The sequence below is a fragment of the Microcaecilia unicolor genome, chromosome 4, assembly GCF_901765095.1.
Source record: "Microcaecilia unicolor chromosome 4, aMicUni1.1, whole genome shotgun sequence".
Taxonomy (NCBI): Eukaryota; Metazoa; Chordata; class Amphibia; order Gymnophiona; family Siphonopidae; genus Microcaecilia; species Microcaecilia unicolor.
This window is the reverse complement of record NC_044034.1, coordinates 339759537-339774880: the sequence shown is the minus strand read 5'-3', so window position 1 is coordinate 339774880 and position 15344 is coordinate 339759537. Positions and strand designations below refer to the sequence as shown.

The 15344-nt window shown below is 43.2% G+C and overlaps 1 protein-coding gene across 1 annotated transcript in view; it reads left to right on the top strand.

Annotated features, from left to right (window-relative positions):
- The window catches only part of LOC115469454 (ankyrin repeat and SOCS box protein 9-like), a 30810-nt gene extending 16243 nt beyond the window's left edge, over positions 1 to 14567 (top strand). The window contains exons 4-7 of the mRNA XM_030202122.1: positions 3394 to 3544; positions 4989 to 5123; positions 9814 to 10005; positions 13685 to 14567. Of these exons, the coding sequence (XP_030057982.1) occupies positions 3394 to 3544; positions 4989 to 5123; positions 9814 to 10005; positions 13685 to 13809 (603 nt within the window). The 3' untranslated portion in view covers positions 13810 to 14567. The remainder of the gene's footprint in view (positions 1 to 3393; positions 3545 to 4988; positions 5124 to 9813; positions 10006 to 13684) is intronic.
- The last annotated feature ends 777 nt before the right edge of the window (positions 14568 to 15344 follow it).

The window sequence follows — 15344 nt, the reverse complement described above, 5'->3', positions numbered from 1 at the left end:
GCAGTTTCTTACTCACAGACAGCAGAGCAGCCGCTTCTGTGCAGCCCACTGCTGTCCTCTTCACTCTAGCCTACAGCGGGCTGGCGGAGGCAGTACGCACATTTCTGCTTTTATGTGCCAATAAAGATCTGTGCTTTTGACCCCCTGACGAAGGCATAAGTACCGAAATTTGGCCGAGTAGGGTTGTTTTCCAGTACATCTATTTGTGGCTGACTAGAGATTCTCTCTTCTCTGGACTATCTCTGCTCTGTTTTGGCTGCCTACAGATCAGCACCAAAGAAACCCAGTGCTTAGCACTATTTTAAAAATGGCGCTCAAAGTTAGGTGCTGTTTATAGAATAGTGCTAAGTGCCGGGAAATGTGACTATATTTAGGCACGACCATTTATACCAATGAAACCTTGGTGTAAATCCCTGCACCTAGAATAGGTGCAGATCCCCCTTATTCTACGACACTGTGCATAAATTTTGGGAACGCCCTTGATCCGCCCATGTCCTATTTTGTAATTAATTTATTTGTTGCATTTGTATCCCACATTTTCCCACCTCTTTGCAGGCTCAATGTGGCTTACATGGTACCGTAATCGGCGTTAACTGATTTCGGTATGAACAAATACAAGTTGCGATTAATATCAAGGTGATATTATGGTAGAGTGAGATACATGTATGGTAAAGACAATTGGGGAGAACTTAGAGACGGAAAGGAAGAGTTAGGATATGTCTGTTACGATCTTTGGTTAAATTGTGTCGCAGATGTCCAGGTTTTAATTAATGGCAATTAGGACGATAATTGTCTTTCAGTTATTGGTGCTAATTGGCATGTTATTCCATTAAATTTAGTGCGCAAATTCGACGCATGCCCAAATTTGTGCACACAATTTAAACGCCATTTATATAATTAGGGGGAAATTGAACAATTAACTGCTAGTTGGCATGAACAACCGATTATGGACTATAATAGATGTTGATTGGCGGTACTTGTCACTAATTAGCAGTTGCTCACTAGTCGATATTCTGTAAGCTGTGCACACAAAATCCAAAGCGAGTTACTGCAAGGGGGGCCATGGACCTTAAGAGGGGCGTGAACAGGTGCAGGGTATGTCCAGCATCTGCACACACAGGTTATAGAGTGCCAGCATTTTTGCACCTAACTGTCTACAATAAGGTTCAAGCATTTACACCTTCCATTGAGCTAGGTGCGTAAATATCTCAAGTTACCCATATAAATGAGGACTTGTATTCTATATCAGCAATTGCCAGTATAGACTTTGCAGTTACCCCCGGATTCTATATAGCACACCTAGCATTCCACACTGAAATCTAGGCGTATTCTGTAACAATGTGTGTAACTTAATTGGCTTAACAAGCTAATCAGTGTTGATAACAGCACTTAACAAGCAATAATGAGCACTAATTGTCAATAATTAGAATTTACGTGTGCAACTCCCTAAGCGTATTCTGTAACGCACTGTGCCTAAATTTTAATATGTGCTGGCAAAAAGAGGCGTGGTTATGAGCGGGGAAATGGGCATTTCGTGTGTGTTCCAAAAGTTATGCGCACTGTTTTAGAATATGGCCCTCTGTGCCTAAATCTACACGCCGGGATTTATGCCACATTTTCGTTGGTGTAAATGGAAGCATGCAGTTTTAGGTGCTACGACCAACTAAGCGTATTCTATAAATATCACACCTAAATCTAGGCGCAGCTTATAGAACACACTTAGGCAAAAATGTTTTCTGTGTGGATTTTTTAGGTGCCATATCTAGAATCTGGCTCTTAATGTGCATGACCCCAGCACCTAGCTTGAACAACTTATACAGAATTACCCCATATAAGAGCAATTCTGTAACTAGGTGTCCAAGGTTACATGTAACTGGAAGGGGGGCGTATATGTGGGTGGGTGTGCCCCCAATCTACATCCAGTCTCTCTCTCTCTCTCTCTCTCTCTCTTTTACTCCCTCCCCCAGTCTTCACCCCATCTTTCTCTCTCTCTCTTTTGGGTAACCCACCAGTCTATACCCAGTATCTTTCTCTTTCATGTACCACCCCCCTGTCTACACCCAGTCTCTCTCTCTTTCATGTACTCCCAGTCTCTCTCTCGCTTACTCCCTCCCCAGCCTTCACTCTGTCTTTCTTTCTCTTTCATGTATCCACCCAGTCTCTCTCACTGTCTCTTTTACTCCCTCCCCCAGCCTTCACCCCATCTTTCTCTCTCTCTCTTTCGTGTACCCCACCAGTCTATACCCAGTCTCTCTCTTTCATGTACTCCCAGTCTACACCCAGTCTCTCTCTCTCGCTTACTCCCTCCCCCAGCCTTCACCCTGTCTTTCTTTCTCTCTTTCATGTATCCCCCCCCAGTCTACACCCAGTCTCTCTCGCTGTCTCTTTTACTCCCAGCCTTCATCCCATCTTTCTCTCTCATGTACCCCCCAGTCTACACCCAGTCTCCCTCTCTCTGTGTCTCTTTTACTCCCTCCCAGTCTTCACCCCATCTTCCTCTCTCTTTCTTGTACCGCCCAGTCTCTCTCTCTCTGTCTCGTGTACCCCCCAGCATGTAGTTTTGCTCAGCTTCTGTTCTACTGCTTTACTCTGACAGTGTTTAAAAAAATGAAATAAAAAATAAAAGTAAATGGAGTCAGGGAAGCTCAAGTTGTGCTATTACAGGTAGTTCTGCCGTTTCACTGAAGAAATCAGGCTTAGTCAACCTTTTTCTCTCTCTCACGTACCCCCCCACGAAGTCTTCATCCAGTCTCTCTCTCTCTCATGTACCTACCAGCTTTCATCCAATCTCATTCTTTCTCATGCCCCCCCTTCCAGACCTCACCGTTTCCAACCACGCATGGCTCCTGTTACTGAATATCCTGGTATGTCCATTGATCTGGAAATTAATCAGGCAGCAGCTGATATTCAAACCAGTGCCCGATTAACTCACCGCACAAAATTAGAACTGCTGTTTTAAATAAAAAGGTAAAAGTAGTCCCCTGTATGCAAGTACTTGTGGGGGCTGCCAAATCTGTGACAGAATCTTCGGTGGTTTGTCATTGCCTTCATAAGAACATAAGCATTGCTATACTGGAACAGATCAAAGGTCCATCGAGTATAGTTTCCTGTTTCCAACAGTGGCCAATCCAGGTCTCAAGAACCTGGCAAGATCCTAAAAGATTAAAACAGATTTTATGATGCTTATTCTAAGAAATAAGCACTGGATTTTCCCAAGTTAATTTTAAGAATGGCTTATGGACTTTTCTTTTAGGAAATTATCCAAACCTCTTTAAACCCTGCTAAGCTAACTTCTTTTATCTTTGGCAATGAATTTAGTTTAACTACTTGTTGATGCAGGTATTTTAACTTTGTTTATCAATGAAATATCTTGCTGGTGGGTTTGTTTTCCAGGTGGATTCTGCTACCATTAAGTGGCATACTCCTCTGTTCAATGCCTGTGTTAGTGGCAGCGCAGCTTGTGTGAATCTCCTTGTACAACATGGAGCCAATCTGCATACAGCATGTGACCTGGTATCACCCATTCATGAAGCTGCCAAGAGAGGTATAACAAATCGGGCACTTACTGCCGGATTCTGCATTCTGCGCTGAAATCCAAGTGTTTTTTTATAACAATGCATGTAATTTAATTGGCTTAACAAGCCAATCAGTGTTTTTAACAGCACTTAACAAGTCATAATGAGCACTAATTGCCAATAATTAGAATTTAGATGCATAACTCGCTAAGCATATTCTGTAACACAGAGCGCCTAAATTGTAATGTGTGCAGCCCAAAAGGGGTGTGGTTATGGGCATTTCTTGGGCTTTCTAAAATTTACACACACTGTTATAGAATATGTCCCTCTGTGTCTAAAACTACGCGCTGGTATTCACGTCACATTTTTCTTAGTGTAAATGGATGCTGTAATCCCCCAGGGCTACTCATGTGCTAAGGACCCTCTTGTAGCTTCTGTCCATCATCACAAGCCCTCAGCCAGGGTTCACTAGCACTTTGCTTCTGAGAAAGGCCCAGAGACAAGGTCCCTCTATGGCAGCCTGTAAACTCGGTCTCAATGTTTGGACTTCCCCTTTAACTCAGGGTGACCCCCTCATTTACCATCAGTTCATGGACATGCCTCCCTGCTGTATCCTCTGGTAACGGGTCACTTTTCTGGTACCCCTGATGGGCCCCCTGTCACCCTTCTTGGTAAGTCGATCAAGTCTGTCATGTAACTCGGGGCTTCTCCGTGGATGATTTTGTGAACCAGGGTGCAGATTTTGAAGGCGATGCGTTCTTTGATTGGGAGCCAGTGTAGTTTATCGCGGAGGGGTTTTGCGCTTTCAAATCGCGTTTTACCACTTTAGCCGCCAAGATAATTGTATAAATAGGACTAATTTTCATGCTTTTCTTTATGTGGTGCCTTATAGCTGGTTAAGTGCTGAATATTTGCACTTAGGGGTCCTTTTACAAAGGCATGGTAAAAAGTGGCTTGCGGTAGTGTGTTGGATGTGTGCTGGGCCATTTCTTTACCGCATCTGCTTTTTTTAAAATGGGCCAGGAAATGCACGTGCGGCAAAATTAAAACTGGTGCGCACCTATTTACGGCCTCAGCCTTTAATGCCACCCACTGACTTAGCGGTAAGGGCTCACGTGCTACCTGTGCGGAAACCGTGCAGCACGCGCCAACTGCCAATTACCGCTGGGAATGTTCCCCGCGGTAGAAAATTATTTTCTACTGCGGGGATTTGGTGCGCACCAAACTTGGAATTACCGCCGGGCGCACGTGTGAGCCCGGCAGCAGTGCCGATTTGGCACGCACAACCTGTGCATTTGCCCTCCCACACCTTTGTAAAAGGGCCCCTTAATTGGCTATGCTTTAGTCAACCATTTGGAAATTCAATGCTGAAACCTGCCTTTTTAGGCAGAACGCCAGTGGCGGTCAGCAAAATACTGCGTACCGCTGGCTGAATATTGAGCCCTTGTAACTTGTCTTCATTTCTCTCTCTAGGTCATACTGAATGCGTGGAGGCCCTGGTCTCAAATGGAGCAAATCTACAACTCGGTGTCGAGCACCTGGGAACCCCACTTTATCTTGCTTGTAAGAACCAGCAAGTGGAGTGTGCCAAGATGCTCCTTGAGTTAGGTACCAAACTGATCCTCTTTCAAATACACTTCCTGGTCTGGCTGTGTGGGAGAATTTTGTTTCATGTCTTGACCCAGTTTCTGTTCGCTGGACTAGCAGGGATTGTGGATTCTCTGGAGGGGAGATAATCCCAACCACAGTATCTCATTATGATAACAGCAATGAATGGGAGTAGGGGGTACTTGTTCTAGGTTCAGAGGAGAGCTGGGGTCTGTGATGGTTGTTATAGCAGGAAATGGATACTAAATACAAATAAATTACAAAATATATAGTGATATCTTTTTATTGGACTAAATACACCCCCTTTCTTAGGTCAGGCTAGAGGGTAAAGGGTTGGATTTACAGCAGTAGTGTTTTCACTAGTAGCTCAAGGCAAGTTACATTCAGATTTCAACACTAGCATTTCTGTGCACCTCTCACCGTGTAGAACTATCGCCAACAATAATTTTGGCCTCTCCGAAACAGCAGCCATCCTCAGTGCTGTCACTCACAGGCACCGCCTGGGGCAGCCAAAATTTTCCATCTGTTCAAAGACCCCCGGCTGCTCCCGACAACTGCCCAGGCTGCACAGCTGTGAGCAGGCATGGGCCCTGCTCCCGAGAACCAGCACGTGTGGCAGGGGAAGGAGGCTGAGTTGCTATTTTCATGCTAGTAGAGGTATGGGAGCAGTAATTTTGGCCACATTCAAAATTCCAATACAGCCAAAATTACTGCAGTCTGAAGTTTTGCACTAAAATAGCATTGCTGAAAGCTCATGTCCCCTTTCAGATACAGTATATATTTTCCTGCCCTTGGAGGGCTTAAAATCTAAGGGCCCAATCTTTAGCAGGATTTATCTGGGTATGAGCAGATGCTGCCAAGAGAAGTCCTGTTCACTGGCTTACAGGCAGATGTTTAGTGGCACTTACCTTAATAGTGCCACTGGAAGTCCTTTCAAATCTCCTTGGCACTCTCTAGGTGGTAACACCTAATTGCTCTCAATATTAGCGTTTCCTAGGATCAGCTACTTAGTACTATCTCTCTTAAATCCTAGGCTCTAAACTTCAAACTGTATATTATTTTGTATGAAGGAAAAAGCCTCAACAGACTCCCAAAACATAGCTCTATGGCTATTGATTCATTGGAGTGCTAGCTGTCATCATAGGCTCAAAAAACCTCCTCCCTACTGTTTATTTACAGTTTATGTCGCTACAGACTGTTGTCCCAATTAAAGGTCAAAACGAGCACTTATCTTTGCTTTAACTTACTGCTGCTTCCGTTTTTTTCTGTCGCTCAGTCTTCCTTGAGTATTCCCTGTTTACAAACCTTTTGTGCCAGATTGGTAGACTGTTTATCAAACTCATTAAGATCAGGTCACAACTGCCTCAACCTAAGAAATTGACAATCAGGCTCACTTTCAAAAGAGAAAAACATCCAAAAAGTGGCATAAATCTGCATTTGGATCTTTTTCTCACAAAAACGTCCAAATCAGTATTTTCGAAACCTATTTTTAGATGTTTTTCTCTGAAGTCCGCCAGAAGTACATCCAAATCTCAAGGGGGAGTGTCAGGGGCGTGTTCAGTGTGGAATTTGGGCGTTCCTAATACTTAGACATTTTTCAGCCATAATGGAACAAATCAAAAACGTCCAGGACTAAAACTTAGATGCTTTGAGCTAGATTTGTTTTTATTTCGAATAAGGCACAAAAAGGTGCCCTAAATAACCAGATGACCATGGAGGGAATCAAGAATGACCTCCCCTTATTCCCCCATTGGTCACTAACCCCCTTCCACCCCCCAAAAATGTGATGAAAAACATTACTTATCAACCTCTATGCCAGCCTCAGATGTTATGCTCAGGTCTATTAGAACAGCATGCAGGTCCCTGGAGTAGTCTGGTGTTGGGTGCAGTGCAGACAGGTGGACCCAGGTTCCTACCTCCCCCTACCAGTTACACTTGTGGAGGAAACTGTGAGCCCTCCAAAACTCACCAGAAACCCACTGTACCCACATAAAGGTGCCCCTTCACCCGTAAGGGCTATGGTAGTAGTGTATACTTGGGTTTTTTTTTGGGGGGGGGGGCTCAGCACACAAGGTAAGGGAGCAATGGTGAAATGTGTACCTGGGAGCAGGAGTGGAGGAGTAGCCTAGTGGTTAGTGCAGTGGACTTTGATCCTGGGGAACTGGGTTCGATTCTCACTGCAGCTCCTTGTGACTCTGGGCAACTCATTTAACCCTCCATTGTCCCAGGTACAAATAAGTACCTGTATATAATATGCAAACCACTTTGAATGTAGTTGGAAAAAACACAGAAAGGTGGTATATAAGTCCCATTCCCTTTCCCTTTATGAAGTGCACTGCAGTGCTTCCTAGGGTGCCCTATTGCTGTCCTGGGATGTCAGGGGGACCAGTCTACTAAAACTGCTGGCTCCTCCTACATCCCAATGGCTTGATTCTGTGCCTTGGACGTTTTTTTCCCAAAAATGGACCAAAAAACAAAACGTCCAAATCATAAAACGTTGGTCGGAACAGTATTTAAAAAAAAAACCCAAAAGATAGACGTTTTTCTTTTTTGAAAATGATTTTCTTTCCTATTAAAAAAAATTATACTGCATTTTAAATGATAAATTGCTGTCCCGTGTATTAAGTCACATATAGAAATCATTCAAGCCATCCAAATGGCCATGCCAGAGTAAAAAGATGTCATCAATATATCTCTTGTAAAAGCATATATTATGTCTGAAAGGATGGTCTTGCAGGTGAATGTTCTCAAAATTTGCCACATATAAATTGGCAATGTCTGGGGCCATGGAAGCCCCCTTGGCTGTGCTCTTTATTTGCTGTTAAAATATCCCTTGGGAACTGAAATCATTTTTGGTGAGAGCAATGCTTGCAAGGGCAAGAACAAAATGATTAGGAATTCTTTGGTTCTGGGTGTGGTCGCTAAGTTGTTTTTCTCAATAATCAAAAGAGCTTCAGTCTGTGGTATATTAGTGTGTAAAGATTCAACATCAAACGTGTATCAAAATTAAATATCTAATGTGAACAATATGATATTGGACAGATCGCCATCAAACTCATTGGAAAGATTAATCATATGTGAACAGTCTCTTAACAAAAGAACTCATCAATGGTACATACGCAGGTTTGGCATAAGCAATTTCTCCACATGAAGACATGAGTTTTGGCCCTTGGTGCTACTTTTTTCTTAAAAGTTTCTTCCATTTGCTTAATTACTTTTCCTCTGATGCTAGTTATGTCTTCTTTGAACCAGATCAGTTAGAAAGACGTGGCAAAATCAAAATTGCCATAGATCCATTTTGGGTCTGAGACCTTACCGCCAGAGATTGACATAGCAGTAAAGAATCTGGGCAGTAATGACCTACGTGCGTCAAATGGCACTTGGCGCACGTCCTGTATGCGCATCCAAAAATAAAAAATATTTTTCAGACACCCGTATTGGACGCACGCCAAAAATGAAATTATTGCAAGAGCCACACAGTAGTCAGGAGGTAACTCCATTTTGGCGTGCACTGGGTGTGTGTAAATGGTTACGCGGCTTAGTAAAAGGGGCCCGTGGAGGGGCATAATTAAAGAGGATGCCCAAGTTTTGCTGAGGACGTCCTCGCAAAATATCCCAGTGGAGGGGCGGGGAAACCCGTATTATTGAAACAAGATGGACGTCCATCTTTCGTTTCGATAATACGGTCGAGGACGTCCAAATCTTGAAATTTAGGTTGTCCCTAGACTTGGTCGTTTCTGATATTTGGCGATAATGGAAACTAAGGACGCCCATGTCAGAAACAACCAAATGCAAGCCCTTCGGTCGTGGGAGGATCCAGCATTTGTAGTGCCTTGGTCCCCCTCACATGCCAGGAGACCAACTGGGCACCCTAGGGGGCACAGCAGTGGACTTCAGAAATTGCTCCCAGGAACATAGCTCCCTTACCTTGTGTGCTGAGCCCCCAACCCCCCCCCAAAATCCTACTACCCACCACTGTATACCACTACCATAGCCCTTACGGGTGAAGGGGGGCACCTAGATGTGGATACAGTGGGTTTCTGGTGGGTTTTGGAGGGCTCACATTTACCACCACAAGTGTAACAGGTAGGGGGGGGATGGGTCTGGGTCCGCCTGCCTGAAGTGCACTCATCCACTAAAACTGCTCCAGGGACCTGCATACTGCTGTGATGGACCTGAGTATGACATTAGAGGCTGGCACAAAAGATTTTTAAAGATGTTTTTTTAGAGTGGGAGGGGGTTAGTGACCACTGGGGGAGTAAGGGGAGGTCATCCCCGATTCTCTCTGGTGGTCATCTGGTCAGTTCGGGCATCTTTTTGTGGCTTGGTCTTCAGAAAAACAGGACCAGGTAAAGTCGTCCAAGTGTTCGTCAGGGACGCCCTTTTTTTTCCATTATGGGTCGAGGACGCCCATGTGTTATGCACGCCCAAGTCCCGCCTTCGCTATGCCTCTGACTTGCCCCGTGAACTTTGGTCATCCCCGCGACAGAAAGCAGTTGGGGACTCCCAACATCGGCTTTCGATTATGCCGATTTGGGTGACCCTGTGAGAAGGATGCCCATTTTCCAATTTGTGTCCGATTTTCATTGCCGTAAAACCAGAAAACAAGAACCTAGTTCTTTATGTTAAATACTAAGCACAAATGCCTTCTCATTCTTTTCTGCTCTTGGTTTAATGCCTTATTACACAGGAGCAAATGCAAATGATGGGAAAAATCTGGACTCTAATCTCCACCTAGCTGCCAAGAACTGCAACACAGATCTGGTTAATTTGCTGATCGACTTCGGAGCTGACGCTACGGCAATGAATGCTGATGGGAAGCGGCCAGCAGAACTAGTCCCACCTCATAGCACTTTAGCACAGGTGTTTTCAAAGAGAGAAGGTATGTAGACACTCGGTCTGTTCAAAGTTGTAATTGCCAGAGGAATCACTGGAAGCATTATGCAATATTTATTTATCAAAGGGTGATATTCCACCTACAACCAAAGTTCTAAACTAGATTACGATATAATTGAAACAAGTCCAGTTTAAATGAGCCCGTGGCAAGGGTGATGATGAAATAATAGGTGTTGACTCTTTCTGTATTGGTGATGTACTCTAAGTAAGCAATTATGTTCTGCTGTTGAATCTTAGTCCCTTTGTAAATGAGTTCCAGTGGTTCTGCTGGTTAGTTTCCAAACTACTTCTTAAACTCTTACTCAGAACAACATGGCATGAATTCCTAGTTAGCATTAAAGACCTGGGTGTAATATCTTCAATGCTTCTTCCTATTGAAAGTACCTGGATAAATCTTTATTTTCTTCACATTTAGGGATGTATAGCAAGTTATTTTTATGGGTTAGCTCCAAACACTTTTCCTTTATTCTACTGTGCTTATATCTGCCAAGTCTTACCAGAAACCTGAATGCAAAGTTTCCTTAAAGAATAATAATTTATTAGGTTTTATCCTGGAAATTTCCTTCAGCTTGTTTGGCTTTCCACTAACCTTCATTCCCAAGTACTCTGACATTTTCCCTATGGGCGTAGTTTGACTGTTTCATTCGAGGGGGGGGGGGTGCAAAGGATAGGGTGGGGCATATTAGCATAATCATTTTCATATATATATATATACAAATGAATATGCTAATATGGAGGAAGGAAGGGAGGGAGAAAGAGCTGGCTTTTTTGGGAATAACCATACATATTCATTATGGTTATTTCCCCCCCCCCCCCCCCCAAAAAAAAAACAGCTCTTTCTCCCTTCCTTCCTTCTTTCCTCCTTATCCAGAACTCCCTCTTCCTCTCCAGTAGTATTACCCCACCCCCTTTCTCATACCATGCCAGTGTAGACCTTAGAAATGCATAAGCTCTATATGTAGATCCTTCAAGAGGTAGTGTGTCATAATTTAGGCTCTAAAACCCTTTCTGATGTTTTGGTGCCACCTGAGTAAGGCCAGCACACAATCTCTCCACTGCAAAACACTATACTCAAACTTGTGCAAAAACACACTCATAACCTTACCAAACCATAACAGCACTAATTCTAAGGACAGGACGAGCTACAACCTTATGCATGAAAAGGCAGCACTGCAATTACACCGGGCTCTAAAACACCAGTACACAACCTAGTGAAAATAAAAACAAAACAAAAAGGGCTGCAAATACTACACACAAGCAGAGTACTGCACCTTGATCACACATGAAAAACACATGACACAACAGATATGACACAAGGAACTAGAAATAAAAAAAATATGAAGGCAAAATACTGAACTGGAAAGTTACCTCAAGAAGTCAGACTCAGCATGCAGCAATACTAGAAAAATTGAAATTTACATGCAAAATATCACAGATGCACATTTCCAAAAGCTGACATATTCCAATTAATAAATTCTGAATAAAATACTTTTTTTCTATCTTTGTTGTCTGATCATTTAATTTTTCCATTCGCTTTGGTCCCAGTGTCTTTTGTTTTATGCAGTGTTTTTTTTTTTCCGTTTGATATATTTTCACTCACCATGTCCACCATCCTCCTGTGTCTTTATGCGTCCTGTCTACCATCTGTAGCCCTGTCCCTATCCTTCCTCCAGTTTCAGCATCTGCCCTCCAAGTGTTCCGATCCAGCCCTTAAATTCAGCAGTTTACCCTCCATCCATGTCCAGCATTTCACCTCTCTCCCTTCCCCTCCATCCATGTGCATCTCCTTCCTTACTCTTTTCTTCCCTCCATCCTTGTCCAACATTTCTCCTCTCTTCCCTGCCCTCCCCTCCATTATTATTATTATTAGCATTTGTATAGCTGAACACCTGATACACGCTGAACACCTGATACAAAGAGACAGTCCCTGCTCAAAAGAGCTTACAATCTAAATAATACAGACAGACAAGACAGTTACGGGTGAGGGAAGTAATGAGTGAGAAGGAAGGAAGGGACAAGGGGAGGGCAATTGTGGCTAGGAGCTAAAAGCAGCAGTGAAAAGGTGGGTTTTCAGCATAGATTTGAAAACGGGTAGAGATGGAGCTAGACGTATAGGTCCAGGAAGTCTATTCCAGGCATAAGGTGCTGCGAGAGAAAAGGAGCGAAGCCTGGAGTTTACAGTGGAGGAGAAGGAGGACGACAAGAGAGACTTGTTCAGTGAGCGGAGTTCACGGGGAGGAATGTAGGGAGAGAAGAGAGCGGAGAGGTAATGGGGGACTGCAGCTAATTTTTGGGTGGGCCTGAGCCTAACATGGGTGGACACTAAATTGTTATCACCCCTGCCCTCCTCCCACCTGCTCTCTGCCCCTCCCCACCCTCCAGTGTTCCCCCCTCCCTCCAAAAGCAAAATATAAATACCTGACCTGGCGAGGCTTGAGGATCCCCCAGTCCCTTCAGCTGAATATCTCTTCCAATAAGACAAAACTTTTTCCCACCTTGGCAGCTGTCAGCAGTATCTGCGAGCTGCTGCTGGCCCCAGCCCCCAGTACACGGTCAGTTTTTACACACGTGCACATGCATAAAAACTGAGCATGCATGGAGGAGGGGGGGACAGCAGTGGTGGTAGCTCATGGATACTGACGCTGGCTACCAAGGTGGAAAACATTCTGATTGCTGTTGGAGGAGGTCCTCAGTTGGTGGAGACCCCCACCAGTCACAGGAAGGGTGCTTCAATTTTGGGTGGGCCTGAGCTCAAAGTGGAACAGCCTCTGCCCACCCATGCCTACACAACTGCTTGTAACCAGGTTGGGATCTGGTGTCATGAACCTTCATTCACTTGGCATGAGGATTTTCCCTCCTATCCACTAGTGACAATCTTTGTTTGGGGACATGTAGCCTGGCTCCCTTTGCAACCTTAAAACCATAGGCCCTGACTCCAACCATGTCAGCATCATTCTCATTTAATGACATCCTCTCCTGGGGATATAAACACTGCCTTCACAGCCCCAGCTGAGCCAATCAGCTGCTGACTGACCATTTACACATCTCAGAAATTTTAACAGAATTGAGTGCAACATATTAAGTGTGCCCTTTAAAAATGTTATTTAACATAATATTTATTTATTTATTTGTAGCATTTGTATCCCACATTTTCCCACCTATTTGCAGGCTCAATGTGGCTTACAGTTGCCGTAATGGTGGTTGCCATTTCCGGTTAACAGAATTACAAGTGATATTGCATTAAGGTATGAACATACATTGTAACATACATGGTACATTCATGGAACATAACATATAAGGAACAGCTCTTGGTATATATATATATATATATATATATATATATATATATATATATCATGTATATACATACATGGTAAAAAAAGAATACATTATGGTATGGCATGAAGGATCCTGAGTAATGAGTTGGATTGTAACATATATTAGGTCATCGACTATAGAGAGATCCTATTCGGTATAAGGTTTAGGGTGGTAGTGCTTGATTATTCATAGCAAGGAGATTAATCAGTCATGTGATAAGATAATAAAGATGATCTGATAATAAACTGCACCCATTTGATTGGCTACATTGTTATTTCTCCTGAAACCTGTAGAATATGGAGTCAATGAAATGTCTGTGATAACTTTTATAATATGACTTTTTCTAGGACCCCTCTACTTGAAGGAGTTATGCCGCTTATGCATTAGAAAATATATCGGGCATAAGTGCCACCTTAGGGTGGCTGAACTGCTGCTACCAAAGGAGCTGAAAGACTTTCTCTTGTTTAAATAGACTTGAGTTTTATTGATGATTATTAGTCGTCACAAGAGTGAGGTATACCACCAAGATCCCAGAGTATGGAAGAATGCAGTTTACCAGATGACATGGATTATGATTTCATTTTCCAAGGAGTTGGCCTTCACGCTCTGTAACAACCGAATGACTCCCGTTTCTCTCTGCTGAACATTTTGGAATAGGAAGTACCATATATTTTATCATGTGGTCTTCCAACAAGTAAGGCTGAAAACCAGGGAAGTGGGTTCAAATCCTGCTGCTGCTTCGGTGAGTCACTTAACTCTCCGTTGTCTCAGGTACAAACTCAGATCGAAAGCCTCCCAGGGACAAGGAATACCCTACAGTACCTGAATGTAAATGACCTTTGAACTACTGAGAAAGGAATGAGCAAAATCCCAATCTACCCAATCTTTCTTTCTGTATGTCCCAACTGCACTTGTCCCCTTGATTGTCTATTAAGATGTTTAATTGTATGATACTGACATTATGAGCATCATATCTATGTTACTCGAATTCTCTACGATGTGCCTTGTACTGTGCTGAACATTGTAAGTGTTATTTCTGGTATATGAGGTTCTTCCATGCTGCCTGTTATGGTGACATTTATCATATTTCTGTTACATGAATGTTCTACTGTGCTGTTTTAAAATATTTCCGACTGTATTAAGCTATTTCTATTATTAAGATTCAGGGCCCTGTTTACAAAGGGGTCCTTTTACTAAGGTGCTCTGAAAAATGGCCTGCGCTGTTGTAGACGCATGTATTGGACGCTCCAAGTCCATTTTTCAGCACCCCTGCAAAAAAGGCCTTTTGGGGTGGGGGGCTGAAAATGGACGTACAGCAAAATAAAAATTGGCGCATATCCATTTTGGGCCTGAGACCTTACCGCCACCCATTGACTTAGCAATAAGGCCTCATGCGTTAACCGGGCTGTAATTGTCAGCGAGTACACTGCTGATAACCGCCCGGTTAGCGCCATGCAGTAGAAAATAAAAAAAATTTTCTGCCTCGTGTATCGGATGTGTGTAAAAAATGGAATTACCACCAGGGGCGTACAGTAGCCGGGCGGTAGTTCCAACTTGACATGCGTTGGATGTGCATAGACGCCTATGTGCCTTAGTAAAAGGGCCCCTAACCCTTGCTAGAGGCACGTTAGTGTTTTTAGCGTGCGCTAACCGTATAGATGTTCCTGACTCCCAAGTTTACCTCATTGATTGTTTGTATTTATGCTTATTTTTGGTCATTTTACTATTGTTAACAAATTTGTAAGTATTATGTTAAACTACCTGCTGCACATCGCCTTTGGTGAATCTCTTCAAAAAGGTGGTTAATAAATCCCAGTCAATAAATAAATAGATTCCTAAATGGTGAGGCAACAAGTCAGATGGAAGCTTTTTTTTTTTTTTTAAATCATTTGAAATAGATGAAGATGACTCTGAGGATGAAAGTGGACGGTTTCTCTTGATTAATAAATTGCGTATGACTGAAAAAGTATGTAGTATGGAGTGTTGCCACGATTTAGGTTTCTGCCA